The sequence below is a fragment of the Lepeophtheirus salmonis genome, chromosome 14, assembly GCF_016086655.4.
Source record: "Lepeophtheirus salmonis chromosome 14, UVic_Lsal_1.4, whole genome shotgun sequence".
Classification (NCBI taxonomy): domain Eukaryota; kingdom Metazoa; phylum Arthropoda; class Copepoda; order Siphonostomatoida; family Caligidae; genus Lepeophtheirus; species Lepeophtheirus salmonis.
The window spans coordinates 4,926,656-4,953,893 of NC_052144.2; the positions used below are offsets into that span (position 1 = coordinate 4,926,656).

The 27,238-nt window shown below is 31.3% G+C and overlaps 1 protein-coding gene across 1 annotated transcript in view; it reads left to right on the forward strand.

Annotated features, from left to right (window-relative positions):
• The window catches only part of LOC121129814 (uncharacterized), a 118,699-nt gene that overhangs the window by 67,670 nt on the left and 23,791 nt on the right, over positions 1-27,238 (forward strand). The window contains exons 2-3 of the mRNA XM_040725533.2: positions 4,037-4,207; positions 16,847-17,032. Coding sequence (XP_040581467.1) covers positions 4,037-4,207; positions 16,847-17,032 — 357 coding nt within the window. The remainder of the gene's footprint in view (positions 1-4,036; positions 4,208-16,846; positions 17,033-27,238) is intronic.

Genomic DNA, 27,238 nt, shown 5'->3' on the forward strand with positions numbered 1-27,238 from the left:
TTTCTGAGAGATTTTATATTCTGGGAGAAGAGAGTGTTGTTTTTTTTTAGAGCTGTCATGATCACTTGCTTTACTTGAGTTTTTGGAATATTTATTTTACATTTTTCTGACATAGAACTATTCTCGTGAGTTATCATAGAACAATTCCAGTATATGAGAAAAATGTACAAGTGAAGTATTACTAGCTACTTTTTTCCTTCTTTCTCTTCTTATCTTCTCTCTCGAGACTACTTAAAAAAGTCTTTTGTGCAGACCATCAATCTTCTTAGGTTTTTTTTGGGAGCGTAAGATTTGTTTTTTAGCACCATTTGCCAGTCTTCACTTATGCACCTTCCTTGTATTGACGCCTTGCCGGTTTCGTCTTCTTCTAACCTTCCTAGATTCTCATCTAACAACCTGATATCGCCTATCAATTTGCTATTCGTCATCAAACCCTACTCCATTTCTTGTGGTGGTTCAGACATTGTATTTCAATAAGAATACACTCAATCTTCACCAATCTCTCTCCAATCGGAATGAATTGAGGGATCTGTATCAAAGTCTTCACTTTTACAACAATATTAATTCACCTAACTGACCCTTTAAATATATTTTTTTTTTACGATTTCCCCTCAAAATCTACCAATCTCGGATTTTGGTAGTATGCTAGTCTTTTTCACCCAAAAACTCCGTCGCCAACTTTACTTTCCCCGGGTTAGTGATCCTGTCTGTAGTTGAAAACTTTTTTTTTTTCTTTCAAAATCCTGTTATATCCTTGATGACCTCATAATCTTTCAACCCGGTAACCATTCTCCTTCCATTCCTTTCCATGTCAAAGCATTTGAACTCCAGTCAGTTTCCTTTCCTGTCATTTTTTTCTTTTGTTTTATGGACATAATTAACTTCTATTGATACTTTTCCATAACAACTCTTTTCATTCGATGTTTAGTAAATTTAATTAACTGTTTTGCTGACAAGGCATTCCTTTGTATTTCCTTTTGGTTTCTTGAATTTTTTTTTTTTTTAATATCAGAACTGAGGAGTACAACAGTAGCTACAAGAATGTAATATTGAACCTATTTTTTAGATAATAGACACAATCAAAAACTGATGGGTACTCGTTGGATTCCCAAAGTTCGCATAAAGTTATTGATAATTAAGATTTTTTTTATTTTAAATAAAAATTTAATCTTTTTACTAAAAGAATAAAAATTATATTTTATTGAAATCCCAAACTTTTGTTATTAAGTTTATTTTAAAATAAGGATTTTATTTGTTTTCGATTAAATATTTTTTTTTGAAGTATTTTTAGGATATTAATTAATATTTACAAAGGAAAAATATTTGGAATAAATAAAAAAATGTATACACAAATTTAAATGACATTTTTGTTCATTTGTGTTAAGCATGTAATTAAATACGTTTTATTTTTGGGGTTTATTTTTTACTCTATTCACTAATCAAATTATTTAAGGATGTTCACTAAAGAAGTGTTAACAAAGAGTCTAATAAATATTTAAACATTGTATATATTTAGAAAATAAATGATTAATTTATCAAACGTATCATAACTATAGTTATAATTAATTATATTTAGGATTGCGGAAATATTTAATTCTGCTTTGGATACTTTTTGATTGTATTTTTTGTCGTTGTTGTTGCTCTAACCAGTGTGTTCCAACTTATCTCCCAGACTTGTCAAGGAATCAAATAACAAAATTGCTTTTCTAAAATATTTGTAGGATAGGAATTTAATTTTGTCATTCCTTTTAAAAATATAAGTTATTTTTTAGAGTGATAGGTGTATATAGGTATATAAAAAAACGAAGAATAAAAAAAGAGATAAAAAACACACTGAAATGTATCCATTTTTATTTAATGAAAAGGGTTTTATAGTGAGAAAGAAGGTTTATTGTTGGTTTAATACTGTTTTTGTATCTTTAAATAGAAATTGTTTGTTAATGTATTTAGACTTTTTAGATATGGGGATTCTACGTTATTTATTGACATAAATTGTTTTCACATAGACTCAATTTCTATGCTGTTCAAGTTTACATAATATGTATTACTTCAAGACTATTAATCGAGTGTTTCCAGAACTTTCTTGCTTCATTACTTTTTTGCTTCACAAAAGTCTTATTTCTAGAACTAAAGTTGTATTCGTTAGTGCTAGGAAAATTGCTGGAGGCGTAGCACATACACTTTTATCCAAAAAGGACTTTGCAACTGAAATTAACAATTAACACATGGGTATATTCAGCTTAATTTTTTTTTAAATTCTACGCATTTAAAAAAAAATCCCAAATTTAATGGTGAAATTTGTAAATAAAAATAAAGATGAGATCCTTTTTTGTCAAAGGTTAAACATAAATTTAAATTTAACCATACCTTCTCCTTTATTTTCAATCAAATACTATTCAGAAGGGCAAAAAAATGAAGGAAATTTAAAGCTTAATATTTTAAATGAAGCCTTTTAATGTCAAAAATAAATTAAATAATTAACTTTTGAAACAACTAAACTCTCTTTCACACAAAACTTTGTTCATTTCAGGTAATTTCAAGAGTTTCATAGGCTTTGTTATAAGTAACTTGGTATGTTTAAACATAGCTAAAAATCAGTCTTTTCAGTGAATTAAATTTTTTTGGATTTATTTTTCAAAAACCCATGGAAATTCACAAAAAATTAAATTTTTGGCATTGCTTTTTCTAAAAGCCAAAGCTATTTACAAAAAATTAAATTCCGTATAAATATATATGATTACAAAATTACGCAATGCTTTTTGGTGGTAAAATATACGTATAAACGTTTTACTAATTAGCCAAAAAACAGTCATGAAGTCAATAACAGAATATTTCAATCCTATTACATTTTAAAATGCAGTTTTTATTCAACAACGATAAGAATACTAGAAAAGCTGAGGTCAAGGCGGTCTGAAAACTAGAATTTGAGCGCTGACACACCTCCAAAACGACTTATGATCGGATCCAGAAGCATTGTTACGACTAAATATTCGAAGATGTTTGACCTCCTTCCTCCCCCCACCTGAATCTGATGGATAATTTTCTCTAGAGCTACCTTGAGTCAAAGGTCAAAATAGGTCCTCATACCACCTAGAAGTCCTTCATCGACTTCATTGACCTACATTACAAGCATTCAGATCAGTCTCTAGTTTCCAGGGATTTTGCGTGGTTCAAGATCCGAATTGAGGTCGTTTTTGACACCAAGAAAGGCTCCGTTGAGTGAGATAAATTTTCTACGATTATATTTGCAGCTAATTTTTTTTTTTGAAAAAAATCTTTAAAAATAACCATTTTATGTAAATACCCATATGAATATCATTAAATAAAAATGTAGAATGTAAGTTAAATATCGGGACGTGTCATTTGTCACAAATACCTCTGGAATCAATAAGCAATTTATATCAAATAGTCATAAATTTTGTAACTAAATAGAATCTATATTCTGAAAATAAATTAACTAATTCCGGGATATGTATAGAGTTATATTTTTGAGAATTATACACGCATTGGAGAGGAATGCCCCCCAAAGGGAACTAATGCATAGATAAAACAAAGGGATTTCGATTGACAGTCGGCTTTGGAAGGTTGTAGTAGATTAAACTCTTCAGTCTACATCAATGAATATTAGCTATGGAAAGGGATCGCAACAAAAATACAGTCATTCTTTGAGACACAAATGTCACAACATTCGATTTTTTTATTAAGGTACAATCTGGTCGAGAGTTGGCGACAGAACGCAAGAGCCACTTCAAGCATAGTTTGTTTTTAGTTATTGGGATAAATTGAATTGACTTACGAGCTCCGAACAGGAAGGACTTATATCAAGGTATACTATTTTATCTCCGGATGAAATGAGTCATTCATATACATACAGACAAACTTTTCTTTATTAATATATAAAATGACTAAGAGGTTATGAAATCATTTTTTAATTATTTATCTCGACTTTATTCTCATATAAAAATTTATCATTTATATATTTTGTAGTCAAATAAGTTATGCCGGTATCCTTTTAATTTTATCTTCTGTTTTATAGATAACCTTTGTGCTCCCCCAGAAATTAAACATGGAGAAATCACGGTTGTATCTTCGAATAACAGAAAGTTTGTTGGAATTGTGGGATGTGAGCCCCCGTATGCTTTAGTTGGACAAAATCTTATTAAATGCATGAACGGAATCTGGAGTGCGGAAATTCCAGTTTGTACAAGTAAGATTTCCAAATAAATTCAAGGAAATTACGCTAAAAAATAGTTTCTAAATAATTTTCTGTATCGTTTGATACCCTGTGTGTCCAATATAACTACTACTTTATAGTTATTTATAGTGTAGATGGTGATTTAATCTTAAACTATTTTCCCTGAGGGCATTTTAACATAAGCCATTTTGCCTCAAGGATATTTTGTCTTAATATATATATATCAATAAACGAAGTTTACAGGTCATTATTGTTTATTTTTGGTTGAAATCGATGCTCCCTTTGAATTTTATACATCAAAATATGCAATATTTACAAATATAAAATACATTAAGTCTTTGTTTTCTGTTGGAATAATGATAAAATTATGCTCTTGTCTCAAATTATGCTTGATCGTCAATCCATGAGTCTTTTCTAGTATGAATAATCCATCATGTCCAATGGTAAGTAATAAAAGAGCAGTGGTTAGAAATTATAATATTCAAATTGTTGCCATGTTTATTAATTTTTGTTTTTATACTAATTTTATCACCTATTTTGTCTCAAGCTCAAATTCATTGCCAACTTAAAAAAACTCATGCTCTAAAAAAAGGGAAGGAGGCTTTTGTCCAAGATTCGCGAAACATGGCCTTGTGTTTCCTCTCTTCGATGCGGTGAAGTTGTCCTTTCCTCTTAATAGAGAATCAACACCCTTAAAACATAATGTTTCCAGATAAATCTTGACAGTGAGGATGAGGTTATATTCAGCATTTTTCTCCTTATGTCTCTCCTTTTTAATATATATTTACCATCAAAATGATAACCCGTTTTTTCTTTTTAAACGGGAAAAACTTACAAAATTAGCAAGGGATCAAATACTTATTTTCCCTATTGTATATATACGGAGTGGTGTATTAAAAAACTTTGAATTTTAAACTTCATCAAGATATAATTGATCAACTAAGAATATAATTTCAACAAAATTAACACTATAAATAGATGTGTGTCTCAGCTCTCTTTATCATTAATGTATCTGCCCTTAGCAGCAATGATGTCTTCCAAGCTGCGGCGCAAGTCTTGGCACCCACTGTGGATGTAGTCCTTTGTCATGACATCCCAGTGCTGACTGCAGTGGCTTTGAGGGCCTCGCTGTATGGATGAAGGACATTGCAGGCCTTCCTTTCGACACGCAACCAAAAGGTGTAGTTAAGGGGCCCGGAATTAGGGCTATAGGAGGAGCTAAAGTGTCAAAAAAAAAATTGAAAGAACTCAAAAGACTCATTCAAAAGATTTTTGCATCGAAAGAGATGGGTTTCTTTCATTGCTGGTGTCAAAAGTGGCCACACCACCCTCTCAAGGCCCTTTCGACCAACTTTTTTTGGTAGCTCTCTGGACATTCTGGTGAAAACACAAAGATCTCTTGCATGGATCCTCATGGACTTAGGAGGATTGGCCTGGGCTGTTTTCATTAACTATCATGTAATGGGGCTTGCTAGAATTTTAAATTTGATGTATCGTACTGACTTCTGAGAAGACATACAGATTTTGACAAAAATACAACCAATCATGTTCTATGACATCACCATTGCTAGAATTTTCAATTTGATGTTTCGTACTGACTGATGGGTAAAAAAGAAAGATGATGACAAGACATGCAACCACTCATAGCATGAATAGTACACGCGTTATGCCATAAACTTGTATTTCTATTACCCTTGCCTTCTTCCTCTCCAACGTTTCAGACTTGCTGACGATTTAGAAGTTGTTCTTGAAGACGTCTTACTGCTTTGAGTGGGCAAACAGAAATTCGTTGATCACGTTCAAGACTCATTATCTCGACTTTTACGGAAGCTAAAGAGCTTACGCTTGTTTTGTTTTGTAACAAACTGTTACAACTTTAATATATAAAAATATGAATTAATTTCAATCACTCAACCTTAATTAATTATTGAATTAGTAAGTGTTCAGACTTCAATGAACCACCCGGTAATATCAATTAGAACACAATTTCAATCATAATGTAAGAATTATATGTATGTATGTATGCATAAACAGCCTTCGTGTTCCTTAAAAAAATACGAAAAAAAAACCAAAAAAACACGTCAAAACTGATTTTTATTTTGCAAACTTTAATGTAAAAACTTGTTTGCGATGTTTTATACTTACCTAATAATGTATTTTAGAGTAGAGTTAAATATTAATATTGTTTTATAGTATTATTGATTTTGAAATCAATGAAATTGAATCAATTACCCTAATTGATTCAATTTGTTTTTTCGAATATTTCTTGTTGTTGATACTTTAACATATTAAACATGTGTTTGCATTTATAAAATTGTTTTGTCATCAGATGAAATGAAATCATGGCTTTGATTCACCATCACTAATTTTCTCTTGCAACAAACTTAGACGGAGATTATTCTTAAATATTTCTAGAAAGAACATACAGAGTGGGAATTTTAAATCTGGACAACTTAAAGAGAATGTATATTACAATTTATTTCCCCAGACATCACTCAGGAAGTCACCAATCTTTAGCTCTTATATGTAGAGTTCCATAGTAAAATAAATCACTCCAACCAAACAACCACCTCCAACTTCAAACATAGCCTCCAACCTGGCCCTGAACCTAAGCCATGATGAGGAACTCATTGTCCATGTTGGCCCCTACCTCGAATCAAATTATTTCTCATTATCTATCATACTTCTTATGTACATATCTTTAATAATAATGCGAAGTTTGTCTGAATGGATGTGTTCCTTAAAGTCATTTTTTTAATATTAACAATGTTGCATTTAGCGTTTACGTTATATTAAAAAAATAAAAGAAATGGGAAGTATATATCGATAAAAATAATACTATCACTTTAGAATAAGGTTTAGGAACGAGGTTGTATCCATGTCTGGGGGTGGGGATTTTTTTTTTAGAAGTATATCCATGATGTTGTTGATTGTTCCCTGCGCTTTTGAAATCAAATGTAATTTTAAAATCTTCAGTTACGTTGATTCCCGTGGTCTATTGACAAGACACGTTATTGATATTATGTACTGATATATATTTATACGATTAATTTTATATATATTTATTTTTCTAAAATGAATTTTTAATTTGATCTATTATATGAAAAAATATAAAAAATGAATGTATGCATTCAAATATGTTTATAAATGAATTGTCTGATTCATTTATTCGTTTTAAAGTAGGAGTACATGTCAAAACACTTATCTTTTAGTGGCTCCCCTAACACGATTAGTTTGCCTCGCCATGTGCCGTAGTACTCATTTTGAGAAACGCTGTTCTATGGTTTTGCAATAAAAAATAACATTCATCCAGAAAATTCCCTTAAAAAAGTGCAAAAGTATTTTTAACCTAATTCTCATTTACAGTGTGCGAGGTAAAGTATTGGAGTTTTTGATAACAAATAAATAGGATCAAATTTTGGAAGAATGAAAAGGAGTACAACATTATGGGTTTATTGTAGACTTCTTTATTGATATGTTTTTTCTTTTTTCAAAAGGATTCCCTTTGGCCACTACCATGGCACCAACAACCTGGGTCTAAAGACACTGCAACACTTATTGATTAAGGCCTTGGCCATAGCCTTCCACTGCTCAAAGGAGCCCTTGAAGTCATCCAAATTTCGTCGAGAGTTGTACAGGCTTCTTTTCGACTATGACCAAAATGACATAGTCGAGGTGGGAGGGCAACTTAGGGAAGAGGGTGGCGAAACTGACGTTTATGCTTTAACCTAGGCAGCAATTTCTGGCATCTATTGACATGGTTGGCCTTGGTTCCTGTTGAAAACAGTTGCTGATATTGTCGCCCATAAAAGGTTTTTCCTAAAAACTTTCACATACTTACCTTCTCACCGTCCAATCACAGATATTGAGAGCCTTTGCATGCAGCCTCATTGACATGGACGGACTTCCGTGATACCCATTTTTCAGTGTCTACTGCTCCAAGGGGATCTCTTAAGGTGCTGATATGAACCCATCCTTCTTTTAATCTTTTTGACAAGATTCCAGGAGTACTCTGCGACGTTCATGATTTCCTCTACACTCACTTGGAAGGGGGTCTGATTTGCTCCACTAAAAACAATCCTTTTGCTTCAAACTGTTGATATTTGAAAGTATTTTTATGATTGTGTATTAACTGAGACAGCCTCCACTTTTGATAACATAGCTTAGTATTTAAAAATATTAACTCTAAATAATCCAGATTGATTTATAGTCAAGTCCACGATTTTAACTTGCACATTCTACTTTCATGGGTTGGCTATTTTTATTATTTCTCAAAATATGCTGACTATAACTGTAAAAAGTCTATAATTAATTGAAAAAGCTTAAACACACAATATTATGCAACAAAAAAAAAACTAATTATACATTTACGATTAATTAATCAAGAATCAACTTTTATTTTTCTTGTACAAAAGTATATGTAATATCTTTAGTTTTAATTATATAAACCTAGACAAAAGATTAATGAAACATTAACATTCAAGAAGCAACTATTTATTTACATTCTATATGTATTTCATGATCAAAGCCCATTAAAGTTAATTCAATGCTTTTATTTTGCACTAGTAAGTTTATTATACTCTTTTATTTCCCGGAAAAAAATCCTTAATGCAAAGTAACTAGACAAAAAATTTACCCTCTCAAATCCAACATGATTTTTTTTGTGTGTGTTGGACTCGAGCTACAACTATGTAGTAAATAAAAATACTTTTTTTTTATAAAGATCAAATGATTTAAATCCTACTTCTATAACACAGGGGAACAATCAGAGGGTCAAGATTACCACCAATGAAATTAAACAAAGAATATAATGTGTCTTTGAGCGCAAAATCCAAATTTGATCTCAGTTTTTCTCTGGGTCGTAAGGTTTCAGAAATATTTGAGATTATAGTAATTCGAGACTATTATCGTTCAGAGACATTTTTCATCATAAAAAATCACCAAATTCAAGTACGATGAATAAAATTGATGTAAAAAGGTCTTTTATTATTATAAAAGTGTTTCTTTATTCTGTATTATCTTCTGAACTCGACATATTTCTATCTTTAGGCTGAAAAATGATGAGAAATGACACTCTTCTTGCGACCATAATAACTTATTCATCATTCATAGTGATAAGGAGTAACATATGTACCTCATATTATAGAAAAATATTTTATCTTTTATTTGAAAATAAGGATCTCCAAGGACTTTAGTTTGATTTGGTATTTTTTGAGTGATCCCACTTTTTAGGGGGGGGGGCGGTTGAACAAGCAAATATGTAACATTATCTTATATTGTATACGATTCCAATGATGTTCTCATAATGACATCATGCCCCGTGATTAATAAAATCGTATCATAAATGTAATTAATACCGCGATTAGCTTGAATTCAAATAAAATAATTATTAATTACTATTAGGTATATTTTTAATATTAAAATTATCTACTCATCATGAATGGATCTTTTCATTGTTTCTATCCTGAATCCCCTTTCCGAATAAAGGAACTGCTTTACTCTCTTATGAAGCTTTGTAGTTTTTTTTCTCGGATGAATATTCATCACGTCGTCCCTCGTAGAATACGGAGTTCTGAATAAGATTAAGAGCATTTCTTGAGATGGATAATCTAGTTCGAAGTATCTTCCATTGGTCCTAATTCTTGGAGAGCAAAAAGTTCACTCCCTCAGTTATTCATGAATGAAGAATGATCATAGGCCTTAAAAATTGTCTAAGTAAAATTGCATTTCAATTTCAAATTGTAGTATATTTTAGTTTTATGTCTATAACTTCTCATTGTTGTAGTACCTAATTAACAAATTATTATTAATTTATTTCATATCTAGAGCGTTTCATATGAATCTGCAAGTAAATGGATCCTGTTATGGTTTCAACTGTTGAATATATTCATTGTTCTATAGGGATGGATATATCCCGTCAAAGTAAAAAGTCAACTCTACTCTAGCATGCAAATTAATTGTGTTCGGTTTTCTTCTTTGGCTAAATTTCATCCTGTTACACTTCCGTAGATATTGGAATTCGAGGATCTCTTGTTGAGGATAAAGTATCTCGGGTCTCTTCTTTTGTCCTAATTCATGAGGAAAATTTTGTTTTTAATTAATTTAAAATCAATCGAAGCAAATGAAAAACACTCTTATATTTATAACTTGTCCCTTTCTTTACTCAAATATTTTTGGATGTTATTTTTAATATATTTAAATTCTATAATTGCAGCTAATGTATAATATTCATGTTCGGATAACACCTAATATTCTACTTAAGTATAATTACATATATCTTACCAAGTCTATTATTTTATTCAATTATATTGAAGGCAGAAAACTAAGACTCTTCAAAAGATTGGATTTTAAAAACTTTTTGTAATTACATTCCTCTAATATCCATTTTGGAAGCTTAAATTTATGTCTGAAGGGAATAAAACGAAGAGTTATTTGAATGATTTTGTAATGGGTCGACGGATCTGATCTATATGAAGCATTTTTAACCTGCTGAACAGAAATAGACGATATTAAGGCTAAATCAATTCTTGAAGATCTATCCCCAATACTCCAGGAAATATTATCCTTTGCACTGACCTTTTTGTCCAATCCCCTAAATTAAACTTTTGTATAAGTTCCAACAATATTGCAGTATTTGAATAATGCTTATCCAGATATACACTGAAATCTCCAATCAAAAGCATTGGAGAATTGTCAGTAGTTTGGGAATCAATAATAGACTGAAAAAAAGTCAACGGTTTGGAATTTGGCCCGTTTGCAATGATGGCTGAAAAAATACAGCCAGACACGGTTACAATAATTTTATGCCAGTGACTGCCAATTGTATATTCTTTTTATATTCTATATATTGGCTTCGGAACTCTTTTGGAAATGAAAGTTAGCACTCTTCTCTTACCTGAACCAGAAAAAAAAGTATAAAATAAAATTGGCAGACACAGGGGACAATTTCCCGAGCAGAACGAGAACAACCTGAGTCCCAACATCTTGCAGACATAGGATATCGGTTTTTAAATTCAATAGATGTTTTTTATAATACCATGTCTAACTCATATATCTCCACCTCCCCGTATATTCAACGACAAAACTGTAGAGAGTCTAATATTGGTCACTAAATCATTTAGAGTTTTAGAGTAAAAAAGTTGTTTATTTTGTGCTGGAGTTTATTAGTCAGATACATTTATGGGTTTCTTCATCTTGTTCAACGTTTGGCAATTAGAGTGCAATTCATTTCTGTTGCGTTTTTTAAGCGATTGACACCTAGTACGACAGAGTTCAACGACTTTGTCGCTCAGAAAAGGTTTATTAGGCTTATTAGTGCATAGAGTGTTAGATGTTGAATTTGATTGCAAGGAATTCGAAACTAAACTAACTATTTCCACTGTAGAATCTGAGAGACTTTTATTATTATTAATTGATGCCTGCGTAGCCGGTGTGGATGAAACTGGATTGTTCTCTGAATAAACAATGGATGCTTCCTTTGAATCTATTAGCTCAGCCCCGTTCAGTTCTTGACTTTTACAATCTTCCCCATGTCTCACATATGTTTTTCCCCTTTGAACTAGCTCCTCTTCTTGAGAGAAAAGTACTTTTTCTGCCCCATTTTTTCTCATTAGCCTGGAGATCATCCAAGACTTATACATAGTAATCAACAAATTAATTTTTTTCACCACAAGAATACCTAAAATGACCAAAAATAAAACAGTTTCCGCACTGTCGAGATTGGCCAATACACTCAATAGTTTCAATTTCATTGCCTAACAGAATCAGTGAAGGGATATTTCTAGGATTTCCTATAATATTTATTAATAAGACTGAACCCTTTGTGTTCCAATGTTACTATCTTGGATCATTAAAAAATGCGAATTTTTTCAAAAGATATTTTTGAGACGAAGAAGCGTTTCCTATGCAAAAGTGAATATAACAACAACAACGACAAAAGAAGAAGAAATTCAAGGTAAAGTTACTCACCGTGAATAAATTACACCACCAAGGGAGAACTCCTAGAATTATAAACATGTATTAAAATAGAATTTGAAAAAAAAGGGGGAAAATCCTTGATGAATCGAAGACGGTTTTCGATACGATAAGTGAGAATTGTACGTATAAGATAAATCAAGAAGATTAAAGAGGGGTCTTGCAAACACACTGATATATTTTTTTTTTAACGAAAAAAGAGTCTTAAGATTACACTCAATGGTATTCACAAAGGAGAAAATAAAAACACTTCTGCACTAGTCAAATACATAAACTTCACATCTCTAACATATTTTTATGAAATTTCCTCATCATGAGTTTATTCATAAAGACATGGATTTCAAAAGAAAAACATTTTTTCAAGTTTTTTTTTTTAATTTGATCTCTTTAAATACTAAAAAATCATACTACGATACAGTACTTGTTTATCAGATACTAACTTCATTACCAGGATCATCAACCTCCTCCTCTGTGGCTGCCGCTTCTCGCTTTTTCTGCTGACACTTCCCTCTGTAGGACTTAAGTCTTGCTACAAGACTTTGCATCTCCAGCTGGTAGTCTTTTCACTTGGCTCTGCAACCATTACTAGATTTTAAAGATAATTTGTCAAAATATTGCCATACTGGATCATGCTTTCGTCTTGAAGGGTTGATTCGCAGAGTTAATATTCTTGTTGTGTGACTCTTCAAGAGTAACTGAGGCACTGAGTCAATTCAAGCGAATATATTAATATAAGTGTCCACTGAATTATGAATAGTACTTTATACTCTTCCTTTGTTTGTTGCAAATACCGAAATGAACAGGAACAAACTTTTAGTTTTGCTAAAGTAGGTATATAGTGTAAAATTAAACTAAAATAATAGATTTGCCGCAACAGTCATAATGAGGTTGTTATTTTCTTCAAGGCGGCAGACTGCACAGGTTTATCTAGCAAGTCCAACTTCAAGTCCAGCCTAATGTATCAACTCAAGAGCTCTGGTATCTAGTGTTCTGAAAGTTTGAATATCACTTGTAGAATCCATTAATTAAAAAATATATTTTGTATTACTGCTGTTAAGATTTTCTTCATACAAAAGGATTTTAATCAAATAAAGAAGATTTAAAAAAAATAAAAAAACATCAACCCTGCTTAAAACATAGAATGATTTTTTTACTGCACATGACGTTAAGATGAAATCGGCGCTTGCGTGTACCAGCGGTTCTGTTATGATAAAACTGGTTGATCGACTCTTTTTTTGTACAAAAATTTAATATTTTTATTCTGACAATAACAAATTATATTTTGTTATAAGCCCAAACTCATGTTGTAACACCGCCCTTATTAAATTCCAAGTTTGGATGAGATGCAGAATTATGTAATCTTTGTCTGAATGGTGCTCTATGAGAAATAATCCAAGTTGTTGAGATCTGGTAATAACGGTGGTTAAGAGTTTGCCAAATTGAATTGACATGATTTTTGAGTACACTGCTACAGTGTGAAAGTGAGCATCCGTCTACTCCCATACATCCATTTTCAGACAAAATTGTTGTCCTCAATCTATTTCCTCATATAAAATTCATAATCCAGAACAGTTCTTCGAACATGCACCCTTCAGGTTTTGGTAGAACTTATATTATATACTTTTTTTAGCAATTTTGAAATACGAGTCGTTCTCCTCGAGGAATCATCTACAGTTATTTCCTCTTCTGTCACAGTATACTCTTCTTTTCTCACTGATTCCCTTATTTTGTCTATAATATGCCATCAACTGATTCCATATTTATGGAGATTTGCATAAGTTGGTGTGTAAATTGTAATCATATTTGGTATTTAAAAAAAGCAACTGCAAATAAACATGGCGACCCTGACGACAATTGGAAGAATTTTTTGGGGTTAATATTTTAGATGTTATGCCGTCTCATTAAGCAACTGGGAGAGGAAGGAAATAAACACAAGTCCCACCCATATGAAGGAAATACACAGGAAGGAATAAATAACTTTGTTTTCCATACTCAATTCTACTCAAAGTCAAAGAGGAACTGCATTTTATAACTCCCAAACAAATCCTCAGCCTTTCTTTTGAAGTTACACTTAATAATTAGATGCCATTTTCTTAATATTTTTTTTGTATAAGGTAATTGAGTGTTTTAGCTTGAATCCTTTTGCTGAGTTGTGTTTGGCTGCACAAGTAACTGACGAAAGAACAATGCCGTCTTGTCTGATCTTTATCCAGCCAAGATATGGGGTACAGTAGTATACCCTTTCAATAGATAATTTTAGTTCCCCAGGAAGTAATGCTATTGATTTTGCAAGTCATCATGTATTTCATTGAATAGACCAAAAAAATAATATGTGTATCTGAAAAATAATCAAAAATTTCAATTATCTAATGGCTTCAAATGTCTTTTGCTCCAAACGTTTTAAGATAGTACCTCCAGAAAAAGGCAGTATTCCATTCGATTATGAAGACAAGTGTAAAATACAATATTTGAAATTCATGATTATGTTTGAAAAGAATGAATACGTTGTAGTCAAGTGTAGAGAAATATAAAAAGACTATCCTTTTTGTAGAATGAATAATGACTATGGCTTTAGAAACATCATCAAATTTAGGATTAAAAATACATTAGCTCTTTATATCTTTTTAAATCCCATTGTCAATCTGTCGTTTAATAGTATATAAAATACAGATAAGAAATTTAAAGCTCTACTTTTTATAGGGGGCAGTGTTGCAGACATCAAAACTAGTGATATCATACAACTTATCAAGAATTACACGCCTAACTCTGAAGTGAAAATTGTTATTACTCAAAAACATTTTCTTCCTGATAAAATATACTTAATTGAAGCTAATGCTGAAAGGTTTTTAAGCTGTGCAGACACATAATGTGGACAGTTGGGACGTGGATAACCAGTTGAACACATATACCTTTCTCATTGGGCTGATATTGCAAGGGTTGCTCCTCAGATGTAAACTGACTAATACTTTTTCCGTATTTATACTTGTCAGTATTAGAACATGAGAAATAGGAGACAATGTGATTCTTATTAACCCCTGCTATGACCACTGGAATGTGGCCGCATCCAATTACAAACAATTTTGTATTCCTAATAAATGGGGTTTTGCATAAATTCATTATGTAGACTTTTTTTTAAATGTGCAATCAACGTGGCTTAGGCAGGATGGCAGAGCCTGCATCAATTGTGAAAATTTTGCTTCACGTATTGAGTACGAGATATCCTATCTACTAATTTCTTCGCTTAAATTGTAAATGTAGTAAATAGTTACAAGTTAGCTGTTTAATACTGATGTGTCGAGTGAAATGAATAAAAATAATTTGTTATATTAAAAAAAAAAAAAAAAACACCATATATTTGTTTGTAAAAAATGAAGGTGTAACTTATCGAAGGTCGATTTTAATGTGTGTACTTCAAGATTATTTGCCTTATTAATTGCTGCTAGAAACCACTAAAAAATAATTAAAATAATTGTAGACCTAATATAAAACAATCTAATTTAATAGTACATCAATTTGTTTTACCTCACTAACATAAAGAATTACTTATTAACAAATGAAAAAACAAAACAAAAAAACATTTGGCTTTTAAGTAAATGGGATTTTCGAATATCAATAGAATTTATTTATTCGAATTTCGATTATGGTTAATGCTGGTAATAGTCATGCTAGCACACTTTTTTTTCCGGAGGGGGGGAGGGCGACTTGAACTGGTAATTAAGACTGTGGGCTCTTTGGACGGTCGATACTAGAACTGATTAAAAAAAGAAGGGAAACAGTTGAGTAAAGTCTTTTTGGACCGTACTTTATAAGTTTTCGGACTGATATGGAGGGCTAAATTGGACCGGATCGAGACTGAACTGGAGTCTTTCGTCGTAAATATGGACTAACGGAGCACAACTGTAAATACTACTCTGTTGATAGTTTTTTGGGTTCAAAGTTCCCCTAAATGATGAAAGATGGCAATGCTCTCGGTGATAACTAAATAAATTATTCAATCATTTATTGTTCGATGATATAACACATTTTGCTGTAAGTTTGAAAACAGGTAAAAAAATCCTTATTTAATTTGGATACCATTAAAATTAAACCTTATTCTTTATTAAAAATAAAACAATTTCGATAGATATTTTTCTAACCTATTATTTGTAAAGTTATTGGCTAAAACAACTCTATCTATTAAAAGAAAAGTATAATGTGGGATATTTGTAATTCACCACATTTAGTGCACAAAGTTAGTCTCTCTCTTTGCTTCAGAGGGTGACCTTACAAAAAACATTTTACAAATACTTTTTATAGGTAAAAAACCCTGTAGAAATGGATTGTGAAGCATAAAAGTTTTATATAGAACTTTATTGCTCTAATTACTCATTTTTGTTTTTCTTCAAGCTTTTAGCGAGATGTGCAACCTAAATATGACTTTTTAGAACGATTTTGCTGTGGTTATTTTGACACTATGTGATAACTTTTTTGTACCAGCCTTTATCATAAGTAGACAAAAATTGACTATTGCGCCACCCTGAGAAATAATAGAATATCTACGTAAATATTTGTTCTTTTAAATTTTTTTTTTATGAATTCTACTGCAGTATTTCCCGTACTTCAAATTTATTATTCAATTAATATAACATAACATAAAATGAAGGGTTTGAAGCTTTAATTAACTAATTAATCATACAGATTTGAGTGGATGTGATATAGCCACACTACCTGAAATTGAGAACGGATGGAGAAGGCCCATGAAGCTGTATCGAGGCTCAGTGGTGAGATATACTTGTGCAAAAGGATACAAACTCTATGGAAGGAAACGTGTTCATTGTGATAGCTATGGACATTGGAATTTAGATCGACCCCCGATTTGTGTTCGTAAGTATTTGTATAGTTACTATGAAATGATAAGTTGTTTAAATCAATTTTTTTTTGATTAAATGAAGCTGTTTTTTAAAGAAAATTAAGTTAGCCTCTAATAATAATATTTTTGCATATAACGTTTAGTCAAATTTTTAGCAACTCAGAGGGCTTAAAGGACGATAGACTATTCCTTATTTTGGGTATTGAAGTAAAAGGCAAATTCTTTGATTCTATTAGAGCATTCAGGATGGTCTCCTAGGTCAATGCTAGATTATCTGTCATTGTTGTAGGAAATGTTTCACAAATAAGTCTACAAGTATTACTCTATTACACACTAAATAATCCATGTAGATCATATCATGATATAGATATCCCAATAAAATCACAGCAAAATGCTAAAGCAATGCTCAATAATAGGTTCAAAAAAGCTAATGAGTTATTCTTATTATTAAATAAGATAAGGCGAATTTTCCTGCCGGCGAGTTTTACCAAAGGCAAACTTTCCACAAGACACATTTTCCAAAGGTGAGCTTTCCTTACTCTGACTTCACGACCCTGATGAAATAAATAAATAAATTTCAATTAAAAAAAAATGTCATAAAATAATATAAGGACACCATTTATTAAAAAAGGTCATCAGAATGCTTAAAAGATCGATTTTTAAATGATTGCATTGTAATTAGAGCATATTAGGTCATATTATTAAAATGAACGTATACTCTTACGTATAACAACAAACTATAAAATAAAAATTAAATATGTCAGACAAGAAAAAGTAATTTTGTTCACATCACTTGATAGCATCCCTTCCCCCAGGGAAAAGCAAAGAAAAAAGAGATCCAACTGCTCTATTCGTAATATACAAAAAATGTTTTAAGATGTCTACATTGAGTTTAAGGAAGTTAATGTAATTGTGAGTAATTTTCTATTACGGTTAAGTGGGAAGTTCTAAGTTATATTTAATCATCATAAGAATCTGTTCAGTCTAGAGGGACTAACTCCTGACAAACAAAATAAGTTTTTTTGTGTCTTATTTTGCTATGGTAGAAAATGAAAAGTTTAATTATGATATGGCTAGGGATGTAAATCCTTTGCATTTTGGTATTATTATTCTCTCATTCTTTAGGACAGATCCTTTCTCCTCTCAAATATTCTTCAAATTGTCAGATTTACCATGTCAAGTTTCATTTTCTTTTTTTTAATGCCGAAAATGCTTATGATCTAAATCCCTAGTTTGCCACTGCCATGTGATGTGAGGGTTTAAAAAAAATCCCTTAGTCGTCGATTTATGCACACATTTATCCATTTAAACCCTAGTTAACTCTGGGTCGACATTCTTCATTCTTTGTTAGATCGGAATGAAATGAATACGCCCATTTTTTGTTTTTAATTTTTAATGCCAGTGATTACATATTAACTTAATTAACATTTTAGAAACTCTTAGTAACACAGAACATTCTGAAAAAATTGTTAGTCAATGCCAGTTGGAACGACGTTCCTCAATGAACAATGCACTCAGGAGAAATTATCCTCTTGAACTCAATGTACATAGATTTGTGTGTTGGTCCTTCCTGGAAAAGGCAATACACATTATGTATATGGACTTCAAAGAAGATTCCAAGGTCAGATGTAGTAAAAGTAATATTATAATGTTTATTTATACTAAATCAGTGCAACTCCATCAGACCAATTAAATGCTAATTGTTGTTTAGGGAGCAGTTTGATCATTTGTAGACATTTTCTCTTCCAACTTAGTCTCTTCTTCCTTGTTCACTATTTTTTAGGTAGCCCATCGAGCATTAAATTGTAAAATTACAGTTTCTGATGTGAAAAAGTAAATAGCTCCGGGTCGTCACTGTGTCTTAAATGTTGAATGATTCAATTTAAATGAACCATTTTTATGCACCTAACAATTTCATAAAATTAATTAAGTTATAGTCCAAATTTTATGAGACGTTGTTCAAACTGAATTTCGATCTTCTTGTTTATCATTTGGACAAAAAGTTCAGGGATACAATAAAGATGACATCATCAAATAAGTATTGTTTTTGAATAAAATTAATAATCAATATACTGGATTAAAAAACACTTATCGAAATCCTTTGAGTAGCTGAGATCAAATAATAATAATTAAAAAAATGGAAATATAGTAAAAAAAAGCCCGGGTTTTTTTCATAATTTCCATATTTTCTTTAGCAAAGTAAGACTTATTTTACTAGGGTAAAATATACCCTTTTCGGTTCTATAACTTGTAGCCAGAAGTATAATTAATTTCATAAAGCTATACTTCATAGAAACCCTCTTTCCTATTGGCAAAAAACTGGCGGAGTCGAATTTCACAAGGCGAATTTTTCACCAACAAAATCATTCGCCATTGGGAAGAACAGGGAATAATCACTTGGTGCCATGTCTGGACTATAAGGTGGATGCATAAAAACCTTCAAACTTCTGGAGCATCTGGCAAGGCAATGTCGATATGTGTGGCTTGGTGTTGTCCTGATGGAACAAAATTCCTCTCCTATTGGCCAAGAATGGCCGCTTTTGAGCAATTGCTTCCTTATAACGCGTCCAGATGGTTCAATGGTTGACATTACAACTCTGAGTTAAGTGTTTTGCCATAGGGGAGCATCTCATTGTAGATTATTCCCTGCCAATCCCACAAAACACACATCAATATCTTACTCGCTGTTAATCCTGGGTTGGCCACCGTTTGCGCCGACTCACTGCCATTGGACAACGACCGTTTTCGCTTAATTTTGTCGTGGGTGACCAATTTTTCATCACCAGTAACCATTCACTTGATAAATGAATCGATTTTATTGGAATTAAAAGTGCTAGATTTGATGACTTTGACCTTTGTGATCCTTTTTCAAACCTTTAATTTGATGATATTAGGGTAGGCACTTTCGCTTTAAACTATTTTCCACAGAACATTTTCCCTTAAAGCCATCAATATCAAGAATATTTTGCCGTAATATATTCATAATTTTTATTATAATATGTTAATAAATGAGATTGATTCATCATTATTAATTTATAAAATAGTATGTGTGTTTTTCCATTTACCAATGGAGAAGTTTTAATCTTCAAAAGCAGATTGACTTCATTAGTGTCCTAATTATTCCTAGTATACTCTATAAGGCAACAACCATTCTCAAGCTCACTGAAAAGGCATTTGAAAAAGAAAATTGTTGCTTAAAGAAGGTATTTCACTGGAGCTAAATACCTCCTCTGAAAAGACCTAAACAGAAACCAAGGTATAGGGGGTCCTTGCTTCGGAGAACTATTGCAAAAGTGTATCAAAATTAATTATTGATATATACAAGAATGCGGAAACTCAATGTTGTTCGTTCATTTCCTCTACCCTGATATATAATTGGTTGATGCTAGGTACTGACTTGAGTACTAATATGATTTTTTTGTTGAATTCCCCATCCATTGCTACTGCCAGAGAATTATTTAAAAAAGTACTCTTAATTTCACATCTTCGTGTCGGAATTGTGACAAAAAGTTTTTCTTTCAAAATAAATTCGACACACATCCCCTAGAAATTGAGGCTTTATCAAAGAATATTATTACAATTTAGTATATTCGCGATGGCTCAGAGTACAGTTACAGAAAATTTATCTTCCAACTTTAAAGATCAGCATTAAATCATTTGGCACTTGTAGCATGGAAGTAGCTAATGAATTAATTTAAAGGGACCTTTAATGAGGTCATTGAAATTCAACAACATAACTTTAAATTCAATCTATCGAATGTGAGCAACATAACTTTAAAATTCAAACATCTTAATATCTTTACCATCAGAGAATGTGATTTCAAAAAAGTCAATTCAAATGACTATAGAGGTCAAAAAACGCTATTTGAAGACTGAAACTTTACAAACAGTACTTTTTTTTATCAAAATACAACATAAAATCAAATTAACATGTTAGCCTAAAAATTGGACACCATTGTACACATGCTAAAATAAGAATTTAGAAGAACTTGACCTTTCACCTTTTATATGACCTGAACAAGAACTTTATTAGATAAAAATATTATATAACTATTGCTTTAAGCATAAAAGGGCTTTAATGATCACGACATTCTCGAGTTTCTTCTTATTTCTTTGAAAATAGATTAAAAATATAATCCTTTCACATACGGAAATCACACTCTTGTCAGTTGCCCGGTTCTCAAAATTGTAAGAGAGTTTACTTCACAGAACGTTCAAAGATCACGGAGAAATTTGTCTTCCCTTTGTTGTTATTTGGACTTCTTTTGAAAAACCGTATTGCTAAAAATCGAGTATTTGAACAGGCTATTTTAAGCTGCAAAAGCTTGATTGCAGAAAAATTGAGGGCCATCAGGGTAGAAAATTTTAAAGGAATAATGATTGTGGCTGCAACAACATAAATCCTTTTTCATCAAGATTCCTAATATTGGGTTAACTTCATGGAGCTAGGCTGGATGTCTAAAAAGATATTATCCCTCTTGTGCCAATAAAAGTTTAAAGTTCCTGTAAAGATTAGTTCGTAATTTTAGAGAGTTTCAAGTTGAATTTATTTCACATATTTAGTTTAGTTTTGTTTGTTTGTTTTTGTTTAATTTTTCCAATAGTTTTTAGTTGATGAATTTATTTTACAATTTAGTTCATTTTCAATTTAAAAGCCCTGCATTTGAAGTTATTTTTTTTTGAACGATTTCAAAAAATTAAAGATATATTTTAGTCGAGTAATTTGATCAATTATAATATGTCTCAAATATCAGAATTTTTAAAATTGGGATACCTTTTTTTCTAGAGACCTAACTATTGTCTAAAATGTATCTATATTATGCATGTAATCTTTCTAGAATGAATAAAGTTAAAGAAAAAAATGTGTAGGAAGAAGAAACAGATGGCTATATGGAGGCAAACCCCTGAGAAGTTTTGGAGAGGCACTCAAAAGTTGGGTCATGATTCGCATTCTGCTGCTTGTTCTTCTGACATATCATTTGATAAATGATAACGAATACTGAAGAAGTAAAAATAAACTTTTTCTATTGGAACAGGTGTCGTGTTTGTTCATTTTTATTTTTCGTATTATATTAGTAATTACTAGAGGTCCTACCCGGAATTAACAGAAGTAATTATGTGTCGGCTACAATATAAATTTTTCTTTACTCATTAAAAGATAACTTTCCAAGATATCCTCAGTATTCATCTCTGTTTTTCATGCGCACATTCACAAATCCCTTGTTAATACTTATACATATTCTCACCTCAAGAATTAATGAAAAAAATAACAGATTAAAAATAATAATAATATGTTGGAAGGACTGATTAGTTACTTAGTTTTTAGAGCACTCATTAATAAAAACAAACGAAATTCTTTTTAAAAAGCAGTGTTTATATTGTATCTGAATTTTAACACACATTGTCAATACATATGAACTATGATGTACATAAGAGCCCAATACAGAAACACAGAAATAGTCCTTTTTGTTTTTCTGACTCTACGTCGATGCGGTCAGTGATCACATTCATCGATTGGCCGGGACTCTTCTCAACTTTTTGGGTAATTTTCCTCAACAAAACATTAATTCGGACGATTTTAGAACGCTTCTAGGTCTCAAGATTTCCAGTAAATCCTCGTATCCTCATAATTCTATTTGACAGGTTTTCTGAATTTTGGATGAAACCTTATTACTTTACTCAAAATGCATTATCTTTTTTAATAATTAAATTGTACAAAATACACAAAAGTCCACAACGTTTTCGTTGCTGATTAAAAAGAAGACAGGGTATATTGTCGTAAGGAAGCATAATGCGTAACTGACTTGGTTGAGTAACATTCATAACGGACATTCTCTCCATTAGTGTGTGTTTGCATTAAAACTGTTTTTGCAGGGAATTGGATGAGGCAAAAGAAAATTGTGAACGTTTTAAACAGCTACCTAATATATGTATGTATATGAATCTCCATCCAAATGTTATACTAATCCAAAGAGAGTTTTTATTTACAAAATAGATAACTTTCTATTCAAAATCTTAACTGGAAGAACAAGTTTTAAGAAAAAATTTTCTTCATCCATAACCCAATTATGTACTCATATATGTATATTGAATATTATATGTATATACATGGAAATTCAATTTTAATTCATATAATTTAACGTATTTTTCTAAGATAGAAACCTTTCAAAGCATTTTAATAAACTCCAAGCACAAAATAAAAAATAATAAAATATATATATGAATTTGAAAGGTGCACTGAAATATATGAGTAATTTTAAAAACCTTTAATTTTTCATTGAATAAAATGTATAATTACTATAGAAAAGATAACTTTGGTACTTATAAAAAGCATTACTGTATGGAAAATAATGTAATATCATATTTCAGTAGCAATAATGAGGGCCGAAGTTTTTTATTTGCTCCTTCGTGATTAATTGTGTGTGTCTTCAGATTTTATTTTATACTTTTTGTTCAGTGTGTTTGAAGACCCCTCTTCAGTTTCTTGATTCATCTTAAGCCAAACCCCACCTATAGTGTATCAAAATTAATGTAATCGCGTCTGGCTGTACTTTTTCAGTCATTCTTGCGAATGGGTCAAATTCCAAGCTGTTTGACTTTTTTTCAGTCTATCATTGATTCCCAAACTAATGACAATTTTCCAATGCTTTTGATCGGAGATTTCAATGTAGATCTGGATAAGCATTATTCAAATGCTGCAATATTGTTGGAACTTATACAAAAGTTTAATTTAGTGGATTTGACAAAAAAGTTAAGTCCATAGGATAATATTTCCTGGAGTAGTGGGGATAGATCTTCAATAATTTATTTAGCCTTAATATCGTCTATTTTTCTTAGGCAGAGAAAAATCCAGTTTATCAAATCCGTCGACTAATTAAAAAATTATTGAAATAACTCTTCGTTTTATTCTCCGCAGTCATCAGTTTATAGTTCCGTAATCGATATTAGGGGTATGTAATATCAATCCAATCTTTTAAGACGTCTTAGTTTTCTGTCTTCTCGATATCTGTTATCGATGTAAACTAAAAACCATTTAGAAAAAGTATTTTGGATTTGGTGTCTCTTTTTTTGTGGGATTCCACATCTAATTGGCCTATATGCTGATGATGTAACGTTAATGATTGAAGCCTATTCGGACATTCAACTTCGGTATTGGATCAAAGTTCGTTTGACTTTTTTAAACAAATAAGGTCAATTCAGGTATTAGAAATGAATCTATTAATTTAAAAACAGCCATCCTGTCTGCAAGATCTTGGAATCAAGTAGTTCTCGTTCTAATCGAAATTGTCCCCTGTAGAGTTATTTTATTTTAAACTTTTCTTAGGCTTCAGGTAATGGAAACTAAAATGATATCAAGAGGTAATTGGGTACGATTAAATATGATGGTTAACAAATAAATCCAAAAATTGCGTCATTTATATTTTCAAAAACGCATTGATTTATACAATTTGATAAATTCCTGTTTGACTTTTTACAGTCTACCTCCATTGATTCTCTAACAGAATATGACAAAGATGCAAAAGATTTTGGTTTCAGGGTATTTCCATAAAATTAGATTCTGCTTTAAAGCGTCCAATGTATAAATAGGATTAGGCGGTGGGCTTTGGAACTTTATCTAGTATAATTCCGAAATGTTACAAAAGGTTAAGTCCATTAGGATAATATTGTTGCATGATTGGAGGGTGAATTTCAAGTCCTCTAAATAATATGAAAGGATCCAAATGGGAACACCCTTAACTAATCGCGATTTGGAAGTTTTTTCGCCACTTCCAGCGTCTATTCAGATAATTTTATGGAAAGGAAGGCCTACGTATAGTTCAGATTGAACAACTGATATAATTGACGAAAATAGGATTAAAATGCCTTTTGTTAATAAGTTTGGGAATCAGTTTTTATTAGAGATGACTGCTCTCCAGCATAAAATTTTAAGTTATTATGACTTGAGCCAGGAATCTATCTTTTGGATTGGGAGACTCCATATTCCTTTGAGAGATTTCTTAAATATTTTACTCCTTCGAAACCAGGGTTTTTAAAAGTGAGCTATTGCCAAAATTCATCCGTGGAAGTAAAATCTGTGTCAGATAAATATATGGTACAATTCCATTTCGTCCTTCATGAGAACGAGTAATTCACCGATCAATTTCTGGAATTTCAGACGGGACCAAATTTAGAGCACAATTTCAAATTTCCACTGACAAAATCAAATTTAATTATCCGTACAAAGACTGCAGTTTTATGTTCCACTCTACCCTACACGCTTTTGTTGATTACCTAGTTTTTAGAGTAGTCAAATATTTTATCCAATTCAGCGTTTGCGTGACAGAAGACATTTCTTCTAACTTAATAAAGGCAAATATATTATTTGGAGCTTATAAGAGAAATAAAAATACTTCTCCTATTCACAAAGTCGTCAAGTTTACTTTATTAAATATTAAATCATTGAATGCTAAAAAATTAGTTATTGACTCTCCATTACATATGGAAGAATTAAGAGCTATAATGATAAGTGCAGCTGCTCGATATTCAGCACTTTCTATCAAAATCCCTCCGTCATCATCTTTCTCGTGGGCATGGGCCGGAAATATCATCATATCTTCGAGGTTCGTGCAATATTTGAATCTCAACAAGTCAATGATAAGAAGCCATCGTCGTTTTTTAATAACCTTAGCTGATTTTTAGAATTTTTTTTTGTATATTATATCCAACTATTTTACTTCAGGACATTAAATATGAATTATAAGAATCAATTATATAGGTGGTATATAGGTAGAATAGGTGGTAACTTTGAGAAATGATATATCTGCTCACTATGTACTATAGTACTTTGTGCTCGCTGATGTGTTATAATTTTCAAAATCAGGAGAAACGATTATAAAATATGCAGTCATTCTAATGGGCAACATTTTTACCATGTTAAAAAAATAAACCCAAAAATTAAAATTGTAACTTTGACAAATTCAAGAATGTTTTGGAGAAGAGTAGCTTAGCTGTCATGGCGTTTCATTGGATGAGCTACAAGAAGCTGTGACTGTTACGAGAAGGAATTAAGTAAGAATTACTCTGATGTCGATTCTCAATTCTAATCTGAGCTTTAGTTCAAAAAGTACTTACAATTATGATTCTTCAGCAAATACTCCAGGTTGCTCTCCGTTTTTTATGAGGACACGCAAATATTCAATCTGGTTTCGTAAATATCAAAGATGTTGTATGTCGTAGAAAAAGGAAGTTCACTCCTCAGGAACAAAATAATAATGATAGAAGCTTGGAAAAAGAGAATTCCCTTTTCAGGTTAGCAACTTCAAAAAAACGCCAGAGCTAAAAAGTGCTACAGATTCGTACCACCTTTTAAATAATTGAATATGAATAAAAACGATATCCTAAAAATGCAGGAAATCTTGGAGGCATTTAGTTCAACTCATATATTATACAGCTATATACTCTGTAAAATATGAGTTAAGGACTCATTTTGATTAACAAGTGTGTATAAGTAAAGTTAAGATTAAGATAGAAGAAAGGAAAAAAATACAATATAAAATCACTATTAGTATGAATAAGAACCATTACTAGAAGGTGGCGTTCATATAAAATTCAATTATAGCCTTACTTATCGGATACAAAAAGATATTTTAAGTACTCAAGAAAAAAATATTCTTAATTTCTACCCTCCCCCTACCCCCACAAATGACTTTTTCTTAAATATGCTTATTTCATCAAATTTTAGTTTGCTTTTGGGTTTGAATTTTGTGACATATTGTCGATGATAAATTTTATATATTCAATGAATCAAGATGTAATTTATACTACGGGGTCCTTCCTACCGGTGGAGCCATGGGGGTGTTATCATTACCGTGTAATATCTTCCTTTACCTTCTTGATGAAACGATACTCGTCATATATTTTCTCACAATAAGTATGTGCACAAATGGATAGATTTATAGTCCTAATTGATCATTTAACATGATTGTCTTAAAATTGTCAATGTCTTCATCAATTACAGCATCTATTCTAGCAATGCCTAGTTTTTTTATGACAAAAATAGGGAATTAGTCGACACTTCCTTATACAACACATCCTAGTAAATACTTGACTGCACAGTGTTAAGACCATTTGCCTTTTATTCCGTCAAATTCTATTACAAAATATTAAATATCTTGATCGATGATCACATAAGTTTCTCCAACTTCTTTAGCTATTCTTTTCCCCAAACATTATGGATATTT